The sequence below is a fragment of the Mustelus asterias genome, chromosome 8, assembly GCF_964213995.1.
Source record: "Mustelus asterias chromosome 8, sMusAst1.hap1.1, whole genome shotgun sequence".
Taxonomy (NCBI): Eukaryota; Metazoa; Chordata; class Chondrichthyes; order Carcharhiniformes; family Triakidae; genus Mustelus; species Mustelus asterias.
Genome location: NC_135808.1, coordinates 593,361 through 610,865, shown reverse-complemented (window position 1 = coordinate 610,865; position 17,505 = coordinate 593,361). Strand labels below are relative to the sequence as shown.

At 47.4% G+C, this 17,505-nt stretch overlaps 2 protein-coding genes across 2 annotated transcripts; both read right to left on the bottom strand.

Moving 5' to 3' along the window:
• Nucleotides 1-4,311: 4,311 nt before the first annotated feature.
• On the bottom strand, nucleotides 4,312-4,719 carry LOC144497809 (histone H2B 7-like). Its single transcript, XM_078219245.1, has one exon. It carries the CDS (start codon nucleotides 4,717-4,719, stop codon nucleotides 4,312-4,314), a length of 408 nt encoding a protein of 135 aa, XP_078075371.1.
• A 5,831-nt stretch (nucleotides 4,720-10,550) lies between these two features.
• LOC144497808 (histone H4-like) lies at nucleotides 10,551-10,862 on the bottom strand. Its single transcript, XM_078219244.1, has one exon. The coding sequence runs from the start codon at nucleotides 10,860-10,862 to the stop codon at nucleotides 10,551-10,553; it is 312 nt and encodes a 103-aa protein (XP_078075370.1).
• Nucleotides 10,863-17,505: the final 6,643 nt, after the last annotated feature.

Below are 17,505 nucleotides of genomic sequence, written 5' to 3'. Positions count from 1 at the left end.
ATTACGGATTTTACCTCCCTCGGTTTTCCAGCAACACAGGACGTTGGACAGTGAAATGATTCCCACAGACTCAAACCCACTTGTCCGACCCTGAGAAAATCCTTATGTCTGCCATGCACCTGTGTTATCAGCTTTGAGCTGTATAGTTTTCCTCAAACTGGCATTGGCAGCCATTTTGTTCCCAATCACTGCTGATAATGTGGCCCCATTAAGTAAAACCATTGTCCTACAGGCTCTAGCTACTGCTTCATCCATCAAACCCTGCTGCATCTTGCTGTTGGCTGAAGTTTCACAAAATGTATTCTAAAAGCAAACTGCATCCATTTTATAAATTCAAAATATATGTTTAAATGAGAAATGTCTGCCTGGGTTTCCTCTGGGTGCTCCGGTTTCCTCCCACAGTCCAAAGATATGCGGGTTAGGTTGATTGGCCATGATAAATTCCCCCGTGAGGATTAGCGGGGTAAATATGTGGGGTTAAGGGGATGGGCCCTGGGTGGATTGTTGTCGGTCCAAGCTCGATGGGCCAAATGGCCTCCTTCTGCCCTGTAGATTCTATGATTTTATGGTCATTCACTCTTAAGTCAGTATAGCCTAATTTAGCCCCCTTACATCAAAAGGGTTCTGGGGGAAGAGTATGTCGGTGAGATAGAGGATCAGCCATGATCATATTGAATGGCGGAGCAGGATCAAAGGGCTGAATGGCCTCCTCCTGCTCCCAGTTTCAATCGTTCTACGTTTTCCCATCAAGGAGAGTGTGCGATAGTGAGAGTCTGATGGACAGCTTGTCACTTTCACCCCCTCCCACACGCAGCTGGTTTATTTTGTTGGGAGGGTCAGGCAGTTGTGGCTGAGGGAGTCTATCAAGGCTTGTGAAAGAATGAATTAAGAGTTACCAGATAAATTACGGTGGAGATTTCCGAGGCAGAGAGGCACAATGCAGTGAAACTTTGAGGGAAAATCTCTTACATTGATCATATTAATATCAATGAATAATGTGGCGGATTTATCTCTGTAGCACTCTCTAGTTTACTTTTTCAGATCATGTTGGTACAGTTTCACTCTCCATGCTCTTTTCATAGTTTATAATTGGCAGCACAGAGGCAGAGCAGGTAACACTGCTGCCTCATAGCGTCAGGGACCCAGATTCAATTCCAGCCTTGTTGACCACGTGAAGCCTGCATGTTCTCCCCGTGTCTGCGTGGGTTTCCTCCGGGTGCTCCGGTTCCCTCCCACAGCCCGAAGATGTGCAGGTTGGGTGGATTGGCCATGATAAATTGCCCCTTAGTGTCCAAAGATGTGCAGGTTAGGTGGATTGGCCATGCTAAATTATCCTTTAGTGTCAGGGAGATTAGCAAGGTAAACATGTGGGATTACGGGGGTAGGATCTGGGTTGGGTTGTTGGCGGTGTAGAGATTCTATGATTGTTTGTGATTATTTAGCATATTAAACAGCAGCCACATTTTCTTCATTGATCAGAGTAACTCCTTGTCTCCCGTTCACCCCAGGTAATTGGCCTGGCCCTGTTACTGACACTGGTTACAATCTCGGTTTGCATCAGCTGCTGCCACGTCTCTCGCTGCTGCGGGAAGCCGTACTACTGGTGGGAATATCAGCAGATGTACCTGGAAGAGATGGAGCGGATTGTCTTCAATAACCTGAAGGAGAGCGCCAGCCAGCGAGCTGAGCACAACTACCGAAATGAAACGGGTGACGGCGCAGGCCCTGCCAACGGGGGAGACGCCTGGGAGCGCATTTCCTCGGCAAGCTTTGCCCAGATCAAGTACCCGGACGACTTCCGAGTGGCGCCAAGAGCAAAGGATGAGAGCCTCCAAAATGAGCGACCGACTGTTGATGGTGCGTCAATCCAGGGCGGAATGGAAGCGGCAGATCAGGACAACGCGTACCCGGAGCGGGAGCCGGTGGGGTTACATGGCACGCAAGGAAAGGGTGTGCCACCGGTGCCCACAGGTGATGCACCCGGTATCAACGGCCAAGCAGGGCCGACTGCAGGGTTAGTGCTCTTCGGGCAAGAGGAGACAGGGAAATTGGGATGGAAAATCAGACTGCGAGATCACCTCCAGGCAATGAAGAAATTGCTGCGCAGGACAGTGGGAGATACCTTGAAGAAACCTCACCATCCAAGAACAAAGTGAGGGACTGGTTCGGGCTCTTAAAGCCAACAATGTACTCTCCATTTCAAAGAGGAATGACTTCCAAAGATTAATTATTCTACCTGTTCAGCAGTAATCCTGTAGAGCGGCTCCTGCAATTGGATTTTGTTTGCATTCACCACTTTGCCCTCACATCCATATTTCCACAGCCGGCTACAATGTTCCAGTAAAGCCCAGCGCAAACTGGAGGAACAACACCTCTTCTACCGATTCGGCACTTCTGGGCTTAATGTCGAGTTCAATAATTGTGAACTATGTCCTCCAATTTGATATATAATTTCTTTCCCCACCGCACACTCGCATCAAAGGGCCAACCTGTAATTTTTTTTTGCTTTGTCCTGCTCCCAATGTGGTCTCCTCTATATCGGAGAGACCAAACATAAACTGGGTGATCACTTTGCCTCCTTCTGCACTGGAGGGATTCTATGATTCTTGATGGACATATAAGCATTGTTTAAAAGAAGAATTGAAAGTGTGTCTTTTTGAAAGTGGAATTTACAATCACTCGTGTGGAAGCAAGAGTTCAGTGAGACAAGAATCATCAGGGGTGATTTTGAGGAAAAATCCATGGACTTCACTTGGGTTCAGGGCGGAGTGTATCTGACCACAGCCAAACTGTGTGTTTAAAGGGATTGTGTGCTACTGGGACCTATAGCTATATATAGATATACTCTGCCATCTGTGTTAACCTTAAACTTTGTGCATATTTGTGAAGCTGCGAGGGGGGGGGGGGGGGGGAAGAGGGGAGGGGGGGGGGGAAGTAAAGGATTATTGTATCATAATCAAACTTTTCATGTTCAATAAATGTTTTTTCCTTGTTAAAACGAATTAGCGATCCTGTGACTCTATTTTCAAAAGAAATTGCGGTGTTTTCAGCCAGGATTCCATTCTGGCATCTTCCCATCCAGTTATAACATCAACTGGGATCATAACAGGGTGAACTGCCTTCTTGAACCGCTGCAGTCCATGTTTTGTAGGTACGCCCACAGTGCTGTTAGGGAGAGAGCTCCACGTTTTATTTGCTTTGGTGAATCTGAAGCTGTGTTGGTTCTGTTAAGTTGGAAGTTTTTGTTGTATTGTTAAATTGGAAATTGTTCTGGCTATGTTACAAATTCTGAACTTATCCAACATTGTTTTTATTTGTGGTATTTTGTCCTGGTATGTTGCAAGTTTTATTCACTTTGGTAAATCTGAAGTTTTGTTTAAGTTGTACAAGGTTTGGTTATTTGATAAGTTGGAAATTGTTCTGGTTATGTAAGAAATGCTGAGTTTATCCAGCATTTGTTTATATTTATAAATTTTGTCTTGGCGTGTTGCCCATTTACTTTGGTGAATTTGAAGACTTGTTGCTTCTAGAGTTTTAAGCTTTGTTTATTCTGGCATGTTGGTTGTGAAGTTGTATAAGTTTTGGTAAATCTGAAGTTGTGTTGGTTTTTTAAGTTGGAAGTTTTGGTTGCATTGTTAAATTGGAAATTGTTCTGGCATGTTAGAAATGCTGAGTTTATACAGCATTTTCTGTTTTTATGTTATATTTTGTTTTGTTCTGGTATGTTGCAAGTTTCATTTGCTTTGTTAAATCTGTAATTATGGTTGTTGTTAAATTGGAAGTTTTGGTTGTGTTAAGTTGGAGAATGTTGTGTTAGGAATGCTGAATTTATCCAGCGTTTTTGTTATTTACGTTTTGTCCTGTTATGTTGCAAGTTTGATTTGCTTTCATCAATCTAAAGTTGTGTTGATTCCATTAAGTTGAAGTTCGGGTTCTATTGCCGTGTTGTATTTGTTCTGGTTATGCTAGAAATACTGAGTTTATCCAGAATTTTGTTTGTTTTATTTTGTCCTGATTGCAAGTTTGATTCGCTTTGTTAAATCTAAAGTTGTGCTGCTTGTTAAGTTAGAAGTTTTGGTTGTGTTAAATTGGAAAATATTAAGGTGTGTTAAGAATGCTGAGTTTATCCAGCATTTTTAAATCTATATTATGTTCTGGTATGTTGCAAGTTTGATTTGCTTTGGTAAATCTGAAGCTGTCTTAGTTCTGCTCGGTTAACAGTTTGATTCAGCTCTCCCTGTTCAGACATTGGTAAGTGGCTCTTAGAAGAGCCGTTTTGTTTTGGTTGTCAGTTTGTTTAACCCTCTCCCTCTACTTTGAGCTGGTGTACTTGGTGACCGCCTTAGTGCCCTCGGAGACAGCGTGCTTGGCCAGCTCTCCCGGCAGCAGGAGGCGGACAGCGCTCTGGATCTCCCGGGAGGAGATGGTCTGGCGCCGGGTGTAGTGGACCAGGCGGGAAGCCTCGCCGGCGATGCGCTCGAAGATGTCGCTAACGAACGAGTTGATGACACTCATGGCCTTGGAGGAGATGCCGGTGTCCGGGTGGACCTGCTTCAGCACCTTGTAGATGTAGATGCTGTAACTCTCTTTCCTGCTGCGCCGGTGCTTCTTGTCCCCCTTCCTGGACATCTTCATTGCTGTCTTCTTGGAGCCTTTTTTGGACAGGGAGCCCTTGGAGCCCACGGTGGTGGCACTGGTGGAGACAGCGGCAGTCGGCATGGCCAGATCTTCCAATGTTCCCCTTCCTGTGCACTCGCTTCCCAAATGCAGACAGCTACTCCAGCCTCCTCTTATATAAACAGCCCTATGCTAATGTCGGATTGCAACTGGCCTTTTCTAATTGGCTCCTCTGAGAAACAGCAACATTTCCACATTTCTCCTCCCGGATACACGAAACCCTCTGTAACATTTCTACACTTCTCTCCCTCCTCCCCAATCTTCTCTGCGTAAAACCTTCATGAACTTTCCCGAGTCCTGGTGAAAAATTAAACCTAGTTTCCCTTCCCCCAGATGCTGACATTTGCTGGGTGTTTCCAACATTTTCTAATTTAATTTCAGATTATCCCTCTCCTGCGGCGGGACCGGAAAATCTACCCTTTCGGAAAGATTTTCTCCCCCGAGGTTGGCTTTTTCCAGTATTTTCTATTTTTATTTCACATTTGCAACATCCAGTGTTTGATTACCAATGATTTTTAGAGGATGTTTTATGAATTTGGGGGTTTATTTTCTGATTATTCCTCTTTCTCTGAGGGAGTCGGTGGCTCTGAAAAGAGCCTTTTGTTATTTATTTTTATTCTTTATTTTTCCTCCTTCACCGTTTTGCTTTCCTGCCGCCCGGTTGTTTCCTCGGTTTCTTTCTCAGTTGCTGCCGCCTCTTCTTCCCCTTCCTGCCCGGCGGCCGGATCCCCTTCAGGCGCCGGCTCCTCGCGCGCTTTCCGGAGCCGCCCGCCCAACCTCCGGACGCCGGTGGCTTTGGCTCTTTTCCTCCGCCCGCCGCCGACAGCGGCTCCTTTCCTCCGGCCTCCTCCCGGTTTCTTCTTCAGCCGGGCCCGGCTCCTCTTCACCTTGGCTCTGGGCCCAGCGGCCGCTCTCCCCCCTGGGCTTTGGGGGCGGCGGAGGCGCGGCTCTGTCCCTCCAGATGCTGCCGGTTGATCCTTAAGGAGCCGGAGGCCCCGGTGCCGGCGGTCTGGAGCAGCGAGCCGCCGCTGACCAGGCTCCGCACCGCTTGGTTCACCCGCGAGTTGATCCGCGGCACGTCGTAGCCGGCGGCCGACAGCGCCTTCTTGACGCCGGCCAGCGATTGGCTGCGGCTCCCCCGGGAAGAGGCCACCGCCTCCACGATGTGGCCCGACACGGTGGGCGCTCCCGCCGCTTGCCGCACCCTGGAGGGCGGCGGGCCCCTCCGCCGTCTCGGCTTTCTGCCTCGGGAGGGGCCTTCGAGCAGATCGCCCGAAGCCATTTGCGGCGGTGGCGCCTTTAGCACCTTCCCTTCGCCGCCCTCCCAGACTGCAGCCGTCTCCTCGTCCCTCCCTCCCGCGCTCTTTGCCGCCGGGAGCAGAACGACAGCACGGGCAGCGGCGGCGGCGCTTTTTCAACTCTCAAGGCCGACGTGATAGACGCGAGTCCTCCCACTGGGAGCCGGCGCGTGTTCGCCCACCTATTCGGCGCATGCTCCACAACCCACTTGGAGGATGCTCCAGAGCCCATTCAGCGCACGTGTTCCCCAACCCACCCCGCGCATGCTCCCTAACACTCAAAGCGGACGAGTCCTCCCACTCGGAGCCGCAGCCCACTGGGCGCCCTGTTCCTCCCTGCCTTAGCAAAATGAAAGCTTCCGGTCAGTTTGCAAGTTCAAACCTTAAAACCCCTCTCACTCCACCCCTCCTTCCTTAGTCGGGTGCATCCAAAGATATTTGGTAACGCCCTGGTCCCCTCCCGCTGTTACCCATTGTTTCCAGCAGCTGCGGTAATTTGCTTTGTACCGGGTTTCCGCCAACCCGTGCAAGGACTTAAATAAAAATACTTGTATCTTAATTCTCCCTTTATGCAACGTTCAGCAAGTGTCATCTGGCCTTTTCAGTGACCCGCTTTTTTCAGCTAAGTATTTTGCAGTAATTTGCTTTGTAATGGGGTCTTGTCCTACATACAACACCCCACAAAGCAATACTTTTTCCCTTGAACACATGATTCTGACACCAGGTTACTCAGTGTCTGGGACCAGTTCCCGCCCTTCTGGTGGCCCAATTTACTGTCAGTAATTTGCAGTCTACAAGACTTCTCTCAATTTATTGAATCCTAATATTTTCAGCATCTTACGTCTGTTGAGGGTCTGTATAACCTAGATTTGTATATTTTAATGCTCTTTATCAAACATTTTAACCCATTTTCCAGGGTCGGACATTTGGTTTTGTATATTTACTGCATAAAAAACGTGTACGTCTTTAATCCTTTATTAAATCACTTACATCCAGTTAACTATATAAAAACCCAAAACAGCCAAATAAATAATACTAGTTACGTCTTAACTTTCACTTTATTAAATCAAAACTTTTCTTTCAACGTTACATTAACTATATCTTTTTAGTCTGAATCGATCTGGCCCCTTTTTACTGATATTTAGTGGCTCTGAGAAGAGCAGTTTTCTCCACAGGTCGATTCTCCACTTCGCGCCACGGGGTTAGGGGTATTGGACTCTTCCTGCGGCCGGCAGACCGGATTGACACTGGCCGACCTCCTGATCGGGGAGGCCTTTCGGAAGTTCGGCCTTTTGTTGCTCCGTCCCGCCCACCTTTTACTTTTCAGCGACTTTCTCCTGGCTGGCTTGCGCTGCCTTTTGACCGCCCTCTTTGGGTGGGGGGCCGCCTTCCTCCTGCGGTTCCGCCTGGTTTCAAAGACAGAGACCACGGTCGACCCTTCGCCTTTCTTTGCTTCGATGCCCAGTTTTCCTGTGGCGTCGCCCAGCCTGGTGGAGGCAGCGAGACTGCCAGGCGCTTTGACCAGCGAATCCCGTTTGAGGAAGCTGCGAACGGGCTGGGTGACCCGCGACTTGCTGCGGCGCTGTTTACAACCGCTGGCCGACAACATCTTCTTCATAGCGGCCACCGAGAGGCCCCGTCGCTCCTTGGTGGCTGCCACCGCCTTCATTATGTGTTCAGCCACCGTGCAACCGAACTTTTTGTGGCGATACGGCCGCCGTTTTTTCTTCACCGCCACCGCGAAGTCCACCGCCTCATTCACGTCTGGAGGTGGTAGTGGGCGGGGTGGGGGAGGCGGCGGAGAGACCGCCGGAGCAGGGAAATCCATGTCCACGGATTCAACGTCCGCCATGTGCGGGTTAATAATCAATCAAACTTCCTCCGCTCCCTCCGGCAGCCGCAGCTGCAATGTGAAGACGGCCCACCTGCCTCGGCGCTATTTAAAGCCCCGGTGCGGACCTGGGGGCAGCCCCCCTCGCCCCCCCCCCCCGTCTGCCCCGGGCGGCAGCGGCACGAGGCTGACTCCGCCCCGGATAGACCCCGCCGCGCATGCTCAGTTGTTCTCCCTCCCCCCCCCCCCCACAAATTGCGCGACTTCCCGCTATTTTCTTTTTGGCGGGAACGAACCGGTGGCAAGTCGATGGGAGGCCGCAGGAGGAAGTCGACCAGGTTTCGGCCTTCCCGAGGGTCCTGTGGAACCTGGAAGGTCCCGGTTGAGTCTGTGAGCTGAGTTACAGAGAGGGGTTGTGACATGGGGATTGACGTCAATGGACGGGAGGGCTTTGCCTACCGTGGCCACTTAACGCGCAAAACAAAGCGGGGATTTTCCCCACTAACTGGTTTCTTTTTTTTCCTGAATGAATTGTAAAGTAAAAGTTGCCAAACTCGGAGGAGAGATAAACACTGACCATGAGACTAATCGTGTATAACAGGAACTCGGAGAGGCTCTTAGGCTGGGTAGACAGGTGGAATTGAACAGAGAGAAATGAGGCGATGCAGGATCAGCAGAGACGATGTAGACTCATTGCCAACAGTTCTGAACAGACCTAATGGCAGAGCGGATAGGATATTGGGCTTCTTTGAGGACAAAAAGAGAGAAGTTATGCTGAATCTTCATAAAGACACCGGTTAGGTGCCAACTAGAGTATTGCGCCAGGGCCTGGAGGGAGGATGTGAGGCTCCAGGAGAAGGAGATTCACCAGAACGGTTCCAGGGATGAGGGGATTTTACTTACAAGATTAGGGTTGGAGAATCTGGAGTTGTTTTCCCCAGAGTGAAGGAGATGGAAAGGGAAATTTGATAGAGATGGACAAGATTACGGCAGGTTTAGGTCAGCTAGACGAGAAAATCTGGTTTTAATCAGCTGATGGTATTTGAGAATACATCTGTGAGATTTTTGGCTAAAGATTTGGGCTAGAGGGAGAGGCAATATGAGGAAGAATGTGGAGAATAGGAATGACTTGGAACTCACTGCTCAATGGAAATGGAGACCATGACTGATTGACTGGATCGCTCAATCACTGGAGCCGGCATGGACCTGATGGGCCGAATAGCCACCTTCTGTGCTGCAATTACTTATTTTATCATGGCAGATGGTGAAATTGGAATTCAATAAAAATCTGGAATTAAACCATGAAACCATTGTCGATTGTCAGAAAAACCCATCTGGTTCACTAATGTCCTTTAGGAAAGGAAATCTGTCGTCCTTACCCAGTCTGGCCTACATGTAAATCCAGAGCCACAACAATGTGGTTGACTCTCACATTCCCTCTGAAATGGAGGGTGGTCTGGGATAGGGCTGGGCAATAAATGCTGGGCCCAGCCAGCAATGCCCACATCCAGTAAAGAATTTTTAAAAATCAGCTGAGATGGTTCAAGGATCAATTTAACCCAGCCATAGTTAACTGGCACTAACCCCCCAAAAAATTACAACATCCGACTTGGATGGGGCACAAAATAACCAATTGGTGACTTGATTCTAGAACTGGATCGAGATTACTTGCCAATGATACTAGGTTTGTTTTCCCCAAGATATTCGGCTATTTCTCTGTTCCTCTTTAGGAGTTGCCCGTATCCGATATTGGAAATCCTTTCACCCGTGGTCTCTTTCTTGTCTTCATTGTTCTATACCATTCTTTCAACTCTCTGCATGTTCCTTGCCTGCTGCAGTTGAACCTTGGGGCATCTCGGCTCCTTGCAGCTGAATTCAGAGCGAATTGTCAGGCTGCACAGGCAGCTTGGCCTCGCACGGAAAGGTAGGTGTCAGTGTTGTACTGGAAGAGCTTGTCTAGGGGCGTGGCAAGTTCTGGAACACATCTTCAGTACTATTGCTGGAATATTGTCAGGGTTCATTGCCTCTGCGGTATCCAGTGCTTTCAGCCATTTCTTGATACCACATGGAGTGAACTGAATTGGCTGAATGCTGACATTGAGATGCTCGGGACCTCCGGAGGAAGCCGAGATGGATCATCCACTCGGCACCTCTGGCTGAACATTGCTGTGAATGCTTCAGCCTTACGTTTGGCACTGATGTATTGGGCTCCAGCATCATTGAGGATGGGGCTATTTTTGGCACCTCCCCCCAAAGTGAACTTAGTCTTCCACCCTCATTCATGGCTGGATATGGCAGGACTGCAGAGCTCAGATCTAATCCTTTAGTTGTGGAATTGCTTAGCTACGTTTAAACTTTGCTGCCTGTGTTGCTTGGCATGCAAGTAGTCCTGTGTTGAAGCTTCACCAGGTTGACACCTCGTTTTTTTAAAGCTGCGCCTGGGTGCTGCTCCTGCACTGAACCAGGGCATAATCCACTGGCTTGGTAATGGTAGAGTGGGATATATGCTGGGCCGTAAGGTTAGATTGTGGTTGAGCACAATTCTGTCCAGCCCAATTCACATGTGCAAAACGCTATATTTTAATTTTTCTAAATGACGCGCAACTGTAAAGTAAACTGGTTAGTTTGATTGAAGCTGTCCTCCAACCAACACGATAAAGGATTATTAAAGGTACATGTCTTTCGTAAAAAGGATTAGTGGCTCTTAAAAGAGCCTTTCCAGTGAAATATTTTCCCTTAAGTTTTCAACCACCAAAACCATAGAGGGTTCGTCCTTGGCGTTTCAGGGCGTACACAACATCCATGGCAGTAACAGTCTTGCGTTTCGCGTGCTCGGTGTAGGTGACCGAGTCCCGAATGATATTCTCCAAGAAAACCTTCAGGACTCCGCGGGTCTCTTCGTAGATGAGGCCTGAAATGCGCTTAACGCCCCCACGCCGAGCGAGCCGACGGATAGCAGGTTTAGTTATTCCCTGGATATTATCGCGGAGAACTTTCCGGTGCCGTTTAGCACCGCCCTTCCCAAGACCTTTCCCACCTTTACCTCTACCAGACATCCCACCCTGACAGCGAGTTCAACAGTGACAGCAGAACGCTTGCCGACGCCCTTTTATATAATCTCAGCGGACCTCGGTGAAGATCAGAAGTGGGGCGGAGTCAGGTGACATCCGCGATTCTCGCCTTCCCGCCTCAACTGAATGTATCCAAATTTAGGAGTGAGCAGAATGAGCGCTTATAGTTAAACAAAAACTGTTGCTTTATAGTTAAAAAACACAACAACAAGGTGAAAGTAAAACGGATCATTCTTGTAAAGAATTCTGACGCATCATCAACAACGTAAATCCATATTTTAAAGCGAAGTTCAGGTCCACCTTTAGTAACGATTGGAATTTGAGATTTAGTTTTTAGAACTGGCACTGCCAAAAATGTTAACTGCAAAACTAACACACATCTCTTAACTGCTGTTTGGTGGCCAAGAATTCTCTTCACACTCAGGATACTTATGTTGTTATACGATTTATAAGGAGTTCCTCAGGGTACTGTCCTCGGCCCAACCAGACCTTCCTTCTATCATAAAGTCACAAGTGGGGATATTCGCCAATGACAAAACAATGCTCAGCACCATTCGCGACTCCTCAGATACTGAAGCAGTCCATGTCCAAATGGAGCAAGATTGGGCCAATATCTAACATTTCAATGTTTTAATAAGACTAGAATTTCATTGAACTGAATAATTTTTTTTGCCTTTGTGAAAATAAATGTTTAATGAAAAGATTTAGTCTTTAAATTAATCAGGCCACCTAGAAGAATTTCCCACAACACAGCACAATGTTCAGCACCATTCGCGACTCCTCAGATACTGAAGCAGTTCATGTTCAAATGCAGCAAGATCTGGACAATATCCAGACTTGGGCTGACAAGTGATAAGTAACATTCGCGCCACAGAAGTGTCAAGCACTGACCATCTTTATTCTAGACAGAATTTAACAACAGGAATTATGACACTAACCATCACCCTTTGACATTCAATGGCATTACCATCACTGAATCCCCTATTGTCAACATCCTGGGGGGTTACCATTGACCAGAAACTGAACTGGACACAGCCATATCAATACTGTGGCTACTAGATCAGTATGTGGAAATGCCGGCGTTGGACTGGGGTAAACACAGTAAGGAGTCTAACAACACCAGGTTTGGTAACAACAACCTGGTGTTGTTAGACTCCTTGCTACTAGACCAGGTCAGAGGCTCGGAATGCTGCGGAGAGTAACTCACCTCCTGATTCCCCAAAGCCTGTCCACCATCTACAAGGCACAAGTCAGGAGTGTGATGGAATATTACCCATTTGCCTGGATGAGTGCAGCTCCAACAACATTCAAGAAGCTCAACACCATCCAGGACAAAGCAGCCCCGCTTGATTGGATCCCATCCACAAACATTCACTCCCTCCACCACCGACGCACAGTAACAGGCATAGGGAATCACCAAGGCGCCTAAGGCAGCCACTTTCAAACCCACAACCACAACCTCTGGAAGGACAAGGGCAGCAGATACATGGGAACACCACCACTTGGAGATTCCCCTCCAAGTTACTCACCATCCTGACTTGGAAATATATCGGCTGTTCCTTCACTGTCACTGGATCAAAATCCTAACAGCACTGTGGCTGTATCCACATCATGTGGATTGCATCAGAAGGAATCTCACCACCACCTTCAAGAGCAATTAGGAATGGGCTTTGAATGCTATCCTAGCCAATGATGCCCAAATCCCTTGAATGAATAAAAAGAAGACATCATTGTTATTGTATGAATTTTAGAGTGGATGGTTTACCTGCCTTATTGCACAGCACTTGAAAAGAGCAATCCAGCGTTCATCCTTGGTTGCTCCATTCTCATTGTTTTCATGAAAATCTCACGCAATTACAATTTCAAACAAAATGTTGGCCTTGTATAGGTATTCATTATTGCATCACAGCTTCCTCTTTGGCGATAACTATTTTGGGGTTTCTCTCTATAGTTGAAACTATTGTAATATTCATTCCTGCCTTGTCACTCCTGGGTATCAAAGGAGACCATCCTCGAACCTTTCTGCCCTGCACCATATCCTTCAGTAATTGACTCATAATTCATTATGCAGCCTCCTAGTATCCTTAATTCTCATCAAGAACCTGAACTGGTTTAAAATTTGTGCCTTGCAACCTTTACTTCTCCAGATGCTTTCACCTTCAACATGGTGTTGGGTTCTGTGGTGTAGTGGTGAGCACCCCTGGTCTCTGAATCCAGCATCTGGAATGCACTGTCTGAGAGTGGTGGAGACAGATTCACACAGCGAGTGGTTAGGATCTGGAATGTACTGTCTGAGAGCGTGGTGGAGACAGATTCACACAGCGAGTGGTTAGGATCTGGAATGTACTGTCTGAGAGTGTGGTGGAGACAGATTCACACAGTGAGTGGTTAGGATCTGGAATGTACTGTCTGAGAGTGTGGTGAAGACAGATCCACACAGCGAGTGGTTAGGATCTGGAATGTACTGTCTGAGAGTGTGGTGGAGACAGATTCACACAGTGAGTGGTTAGGATCTGGAATGTACTGTCTGAGAGTGTGGTGGAGACAGATTCACACAGTGAGTGAATAGGATGTGGAATGCACTGTCTGAAAGTGTGGTGGAGACAGATTTACACAGCAACTGGACAGGATCTGGAACGCACTGTCTGAGAGTATGGTGGAGACAGATTCACACAGCGTGTGGTTAGGATCTAGAATCTACTGTTCGAGAGTGTGGTGGAGACAGATTCACACAGTGAGTGGCTAGGATCTGGAACGCACTGTCTGAGAGTATGGTGGAGACAGATTCACACAGTGAGTGGTTAGGATCTGGAATGTACTGTCTGAGAGTGCGGTGGAGACAGATTCACACAGTGAGTGGTTAGGATCTGGAATGTACTGTCTGAGAATGTGTTGGAAGCAGATTGAATCAAGGCATTCAGGAAGGTATGAGATAATTATTTGAATATGAACAACGTGCAGGGTATGGGGAAAAGGGCAGGAGAATGGCACTAAGCCATGGTGTTCGATTGAAGAGCTGGTGCAGACATGATGGGCCAAACAGCGTCTGTCTGCACTGTAACAATTCTGTGAATCTAGGAGAGAATCAGGGTTAATGTATGACTCTTCCTAGGAGTCACAGACGCTGGCAGACCCGCTGGCTTTTCCCCAGCATTTTCTGTTTTTATTTCAGCACTCATTTGATTGAGAATGAAAGCGCCAAGTATCTGACCCTAACATTCTCGGTTTCTCACCGCTGCAATTTAGTTCATACGGAGAGGAGAGGTTTCAACAATGGAAATCACCCTGGTGCTTACAGAATTTTCCCAACCATAGTTTAGTGAAGAGTCTGGCAAAATTAGGTTAACCTCTCCGCGTGGGCTCAATAAGTAAATAGATGACACAGTCCATCACACAAAGCAACCTCCCGTACATCGATTCCAGCAACACTTCCTGCTGCCTTTGAAAAGCAGCCAACATAGTCCAGGACCCCATGCACGCCGAGTAGACGTAGGAATTCTACCGCCCTGTCCGTCGTGGCAATGGAGTGGTGAGGGGTGGGCAAAGGGAAGGTCCATTCACCTCGGGCGGGATTTTCCAGTCTCAGGTTGCGCAAGGCCATAAAATCCCCCATACCCTCTCCCACCTTCTTCCATCGGGAAAAAGACACAAGAAGTCTTAGAATACGTACCAACTGACTCAAGAACAACTTTTCCCCTGTTGCCATGAGACTTTTGAATGGACCTACCTCTCATTAAGCTGATCTTTCTCTACACCCTAGCTATGACTGTAACACTACATTCTGCACCTGTTGCTTTCCTTCTCCCCTAAGTACTATGTGGGCTGTATGCTTTGTCTGTATAGCGCGCAAGAAACAATACTTTCCACTGTATCCCAAAGCATGTGACAATAATAAATCAAATCCAAAAAATGTCCTTTATTGGAAGAAGAAATCCTTGGATTTGGCTGGTTTTTAAAAACAGTTTCTGGATCTTAAAGGGATTCCAGTTTAGATTCACCAGTCATTTAATTCTTAAACTACCCAGTGGGAACCATGCCCAGACCAAGCCTGCAGTGAGGTTTCTTTAAGCTGTGGGTGGAAATTCGTGATTAGAGAGAATAAAGACCGGGGTTGCAACTCAATGTGAGCTCCGTATCCCCCCCCCGCTAATTTCATTTTTTGATATAGAATTAAATCCAGCACAAGTGGCCATTTGACAACATAGTCCAACGTAGACTGAAGTCAACGTCTATTGTAGTGCATAAAATCCTGAGGGGCATAGACAGGATGAACACACATTGTCTTTTTCCCGTGGAAGGGGAATAGAAAACTAGAGGGCATAGGTTTAAGGTGAGAGGGGAAAGATTTAAAAGGAACCTGAGGGGCAACTTCTTCACACCGAGTCTGGTGCGTATATGGATTGAGTTGCCAGAGAGAGTGGTTGAGGCAGGTACATTTAAAATGCATTTGGATAAGTACATGGATGAGAAAGGATTAGAGGGATTTGGGCCAAACGCGGACAATTGGGACAAGCTGGGAGGGCACCATGGACCAGTTGGGTGGAAGGGCCTGTTTCCATGCTGTATTGCTCTATGACTCATGTGGCAATAGATCTTAATGTTCTTGGACTTTAAACAAAACATAAATAAAATCCTTGTTTTGTTTATTCTGGTGAGTTTTCAGTGTTTCAGTTGGTCTAGATCCACCTCCAGGCTAATGGTCTTGTCACTGCCTGGCTGAACCCGCCAGCTCGGGGTCAGCGCGGCCGCAACGCCATTGAGGCTGATTAACGCTGGTTTCTGATTGGCTGCCGCCGGCGGTACATTCTCAATCCGCTTTATGCAAATGAGATATCGGGTGACGTCACAGACGGGCGCCCGTCAGCCGTTGGCGGGCGGACATTTTCAAAGCGGAGCGCGCGCTTGCGTTTAACCGCCAAAACAAACCGACAGTGATGTTCAAATTTCAAACTGACTCAGCTCAAACTGGAATAACGATATTCTTTCAAACCTGTCAATTACTGGCAACTTCTGAGGGACCATGTGTTACCTATATATATATTCGTTTATATTGAGGGACTTTCGCTCCCCTGTGAACTGTATTAAAGTTTAGCCCTTTGCCCAAAATAACAAGGAGCAAAATAACAAGTAGGTCATTCAGGCCCTCGAGCCTGCTCCGCCATTCAATATTATTATTAGGTTAGATTAATTGGCCAAGCTACATTTACCCTTTTAGTGTGAAAGGGATTAGCAGGGGTTACGGGACAGGGCCTGGGTGGGATTGTTGTCAGTACAGACTCGATGGGCCAAATGGTCTTCTGCAATGTAGGAATTCTATGATCATGACTGATTTTGCCTCGGCCTCAACTCCATTTTCCTGCCCATTCACGATAACCCTTCAACCTGTTATTAATTAAAAAGCTGTCTACGTCCTGACATCCACCCCACTCTGATGTGGTGGTGAGTTACACAGATTCACGACCTTTTGAGAGAAGTAATTTCTCTTTCTTAAATCTGCCACCCCATACCCTAAAATTATGACCTGAGGTTGTTTACCTTAATAATTTGGACAGGTATTCCAAACTCATCAGGTTGGAAAATAAGTATTATTTTTCTCTACCTTCCCTTCCTTCTCTAAGGTCTTCAATTGAATCCTCACCACCCATCTCATCAGGGCTTTTCCTAATTTAAAAGCAATCAATCCTCACAGCACTGAGCTTACCCTGGGCAATTATATTTTTAACTGTTTAACTGCGGCACACAGTCTCTCCTTGACACCTTTCGAGATGCCACATCCTTATCTCCATTCTCCTCTTCCATAATTCGTAGTCTGTCGACACTGATTTGTCCTCATTCAGTTCTGTTCCAATCCAACTTCTCCAAAAGTGACCAGCACCGTCCCAATTTTCTTCTATCAGGTGTGGCTAATTTAAGCTACATGGCGACATGTTGTTTCTTCATTGGCGTCATCCTCTGATGGGTGGATGTCTTGGTGGTACACAGTGGCCTCACAGTGCCAGGGACTCGAGTTCGATTCTGGCCTTGGGTGACTGCCTGTGTGGAGTCTGCACATTTTCACGAGTCTGTCTGGGTTTCCTCTGGGTGCCCCAGTTTCCTCCCACAGTCCAGAGACATGTGGGTTAGTTAATTGGCCAGGCTAAATTGCCCCTTAGTGTCAGGGGAATTACAAAGAACAAAGAAAATTACAGCACAGGAACAGGCCCTTCGACCCTCCAAGCCTGCACCCACCATGCTGCCCGACTTAACTAAAACCCCCTACCCTTCCGGGGACCATATGCCTCTATTCCATCCTATTCATGTATTTGTAAGACACCCCTTAAAAGTCACTACCGTATCTGCTTCCACTATCTCCTCCTGCAACGAGTTCCAGGCACCCACCACCCTCTGTTTAAAAAATCTGCCTCGTACATCTCCTTTAAACCTTACCCCTCGCACCTTAAACCTGTGCCCCCTAGTAATTGACTCTTCCACCCTTGGAAAAAGCTTCTGACTATCCGCTCTGTCCATGCCCCTCATAATCTTGTACACTTCCATCAGGTTGCCCCTCAACCTCCGTCGTTCCAGTGAGAACAAACCAAGTTTCGCCAACCTCTCCTCATAACTAATGACCTCCATACCAGGCAACATC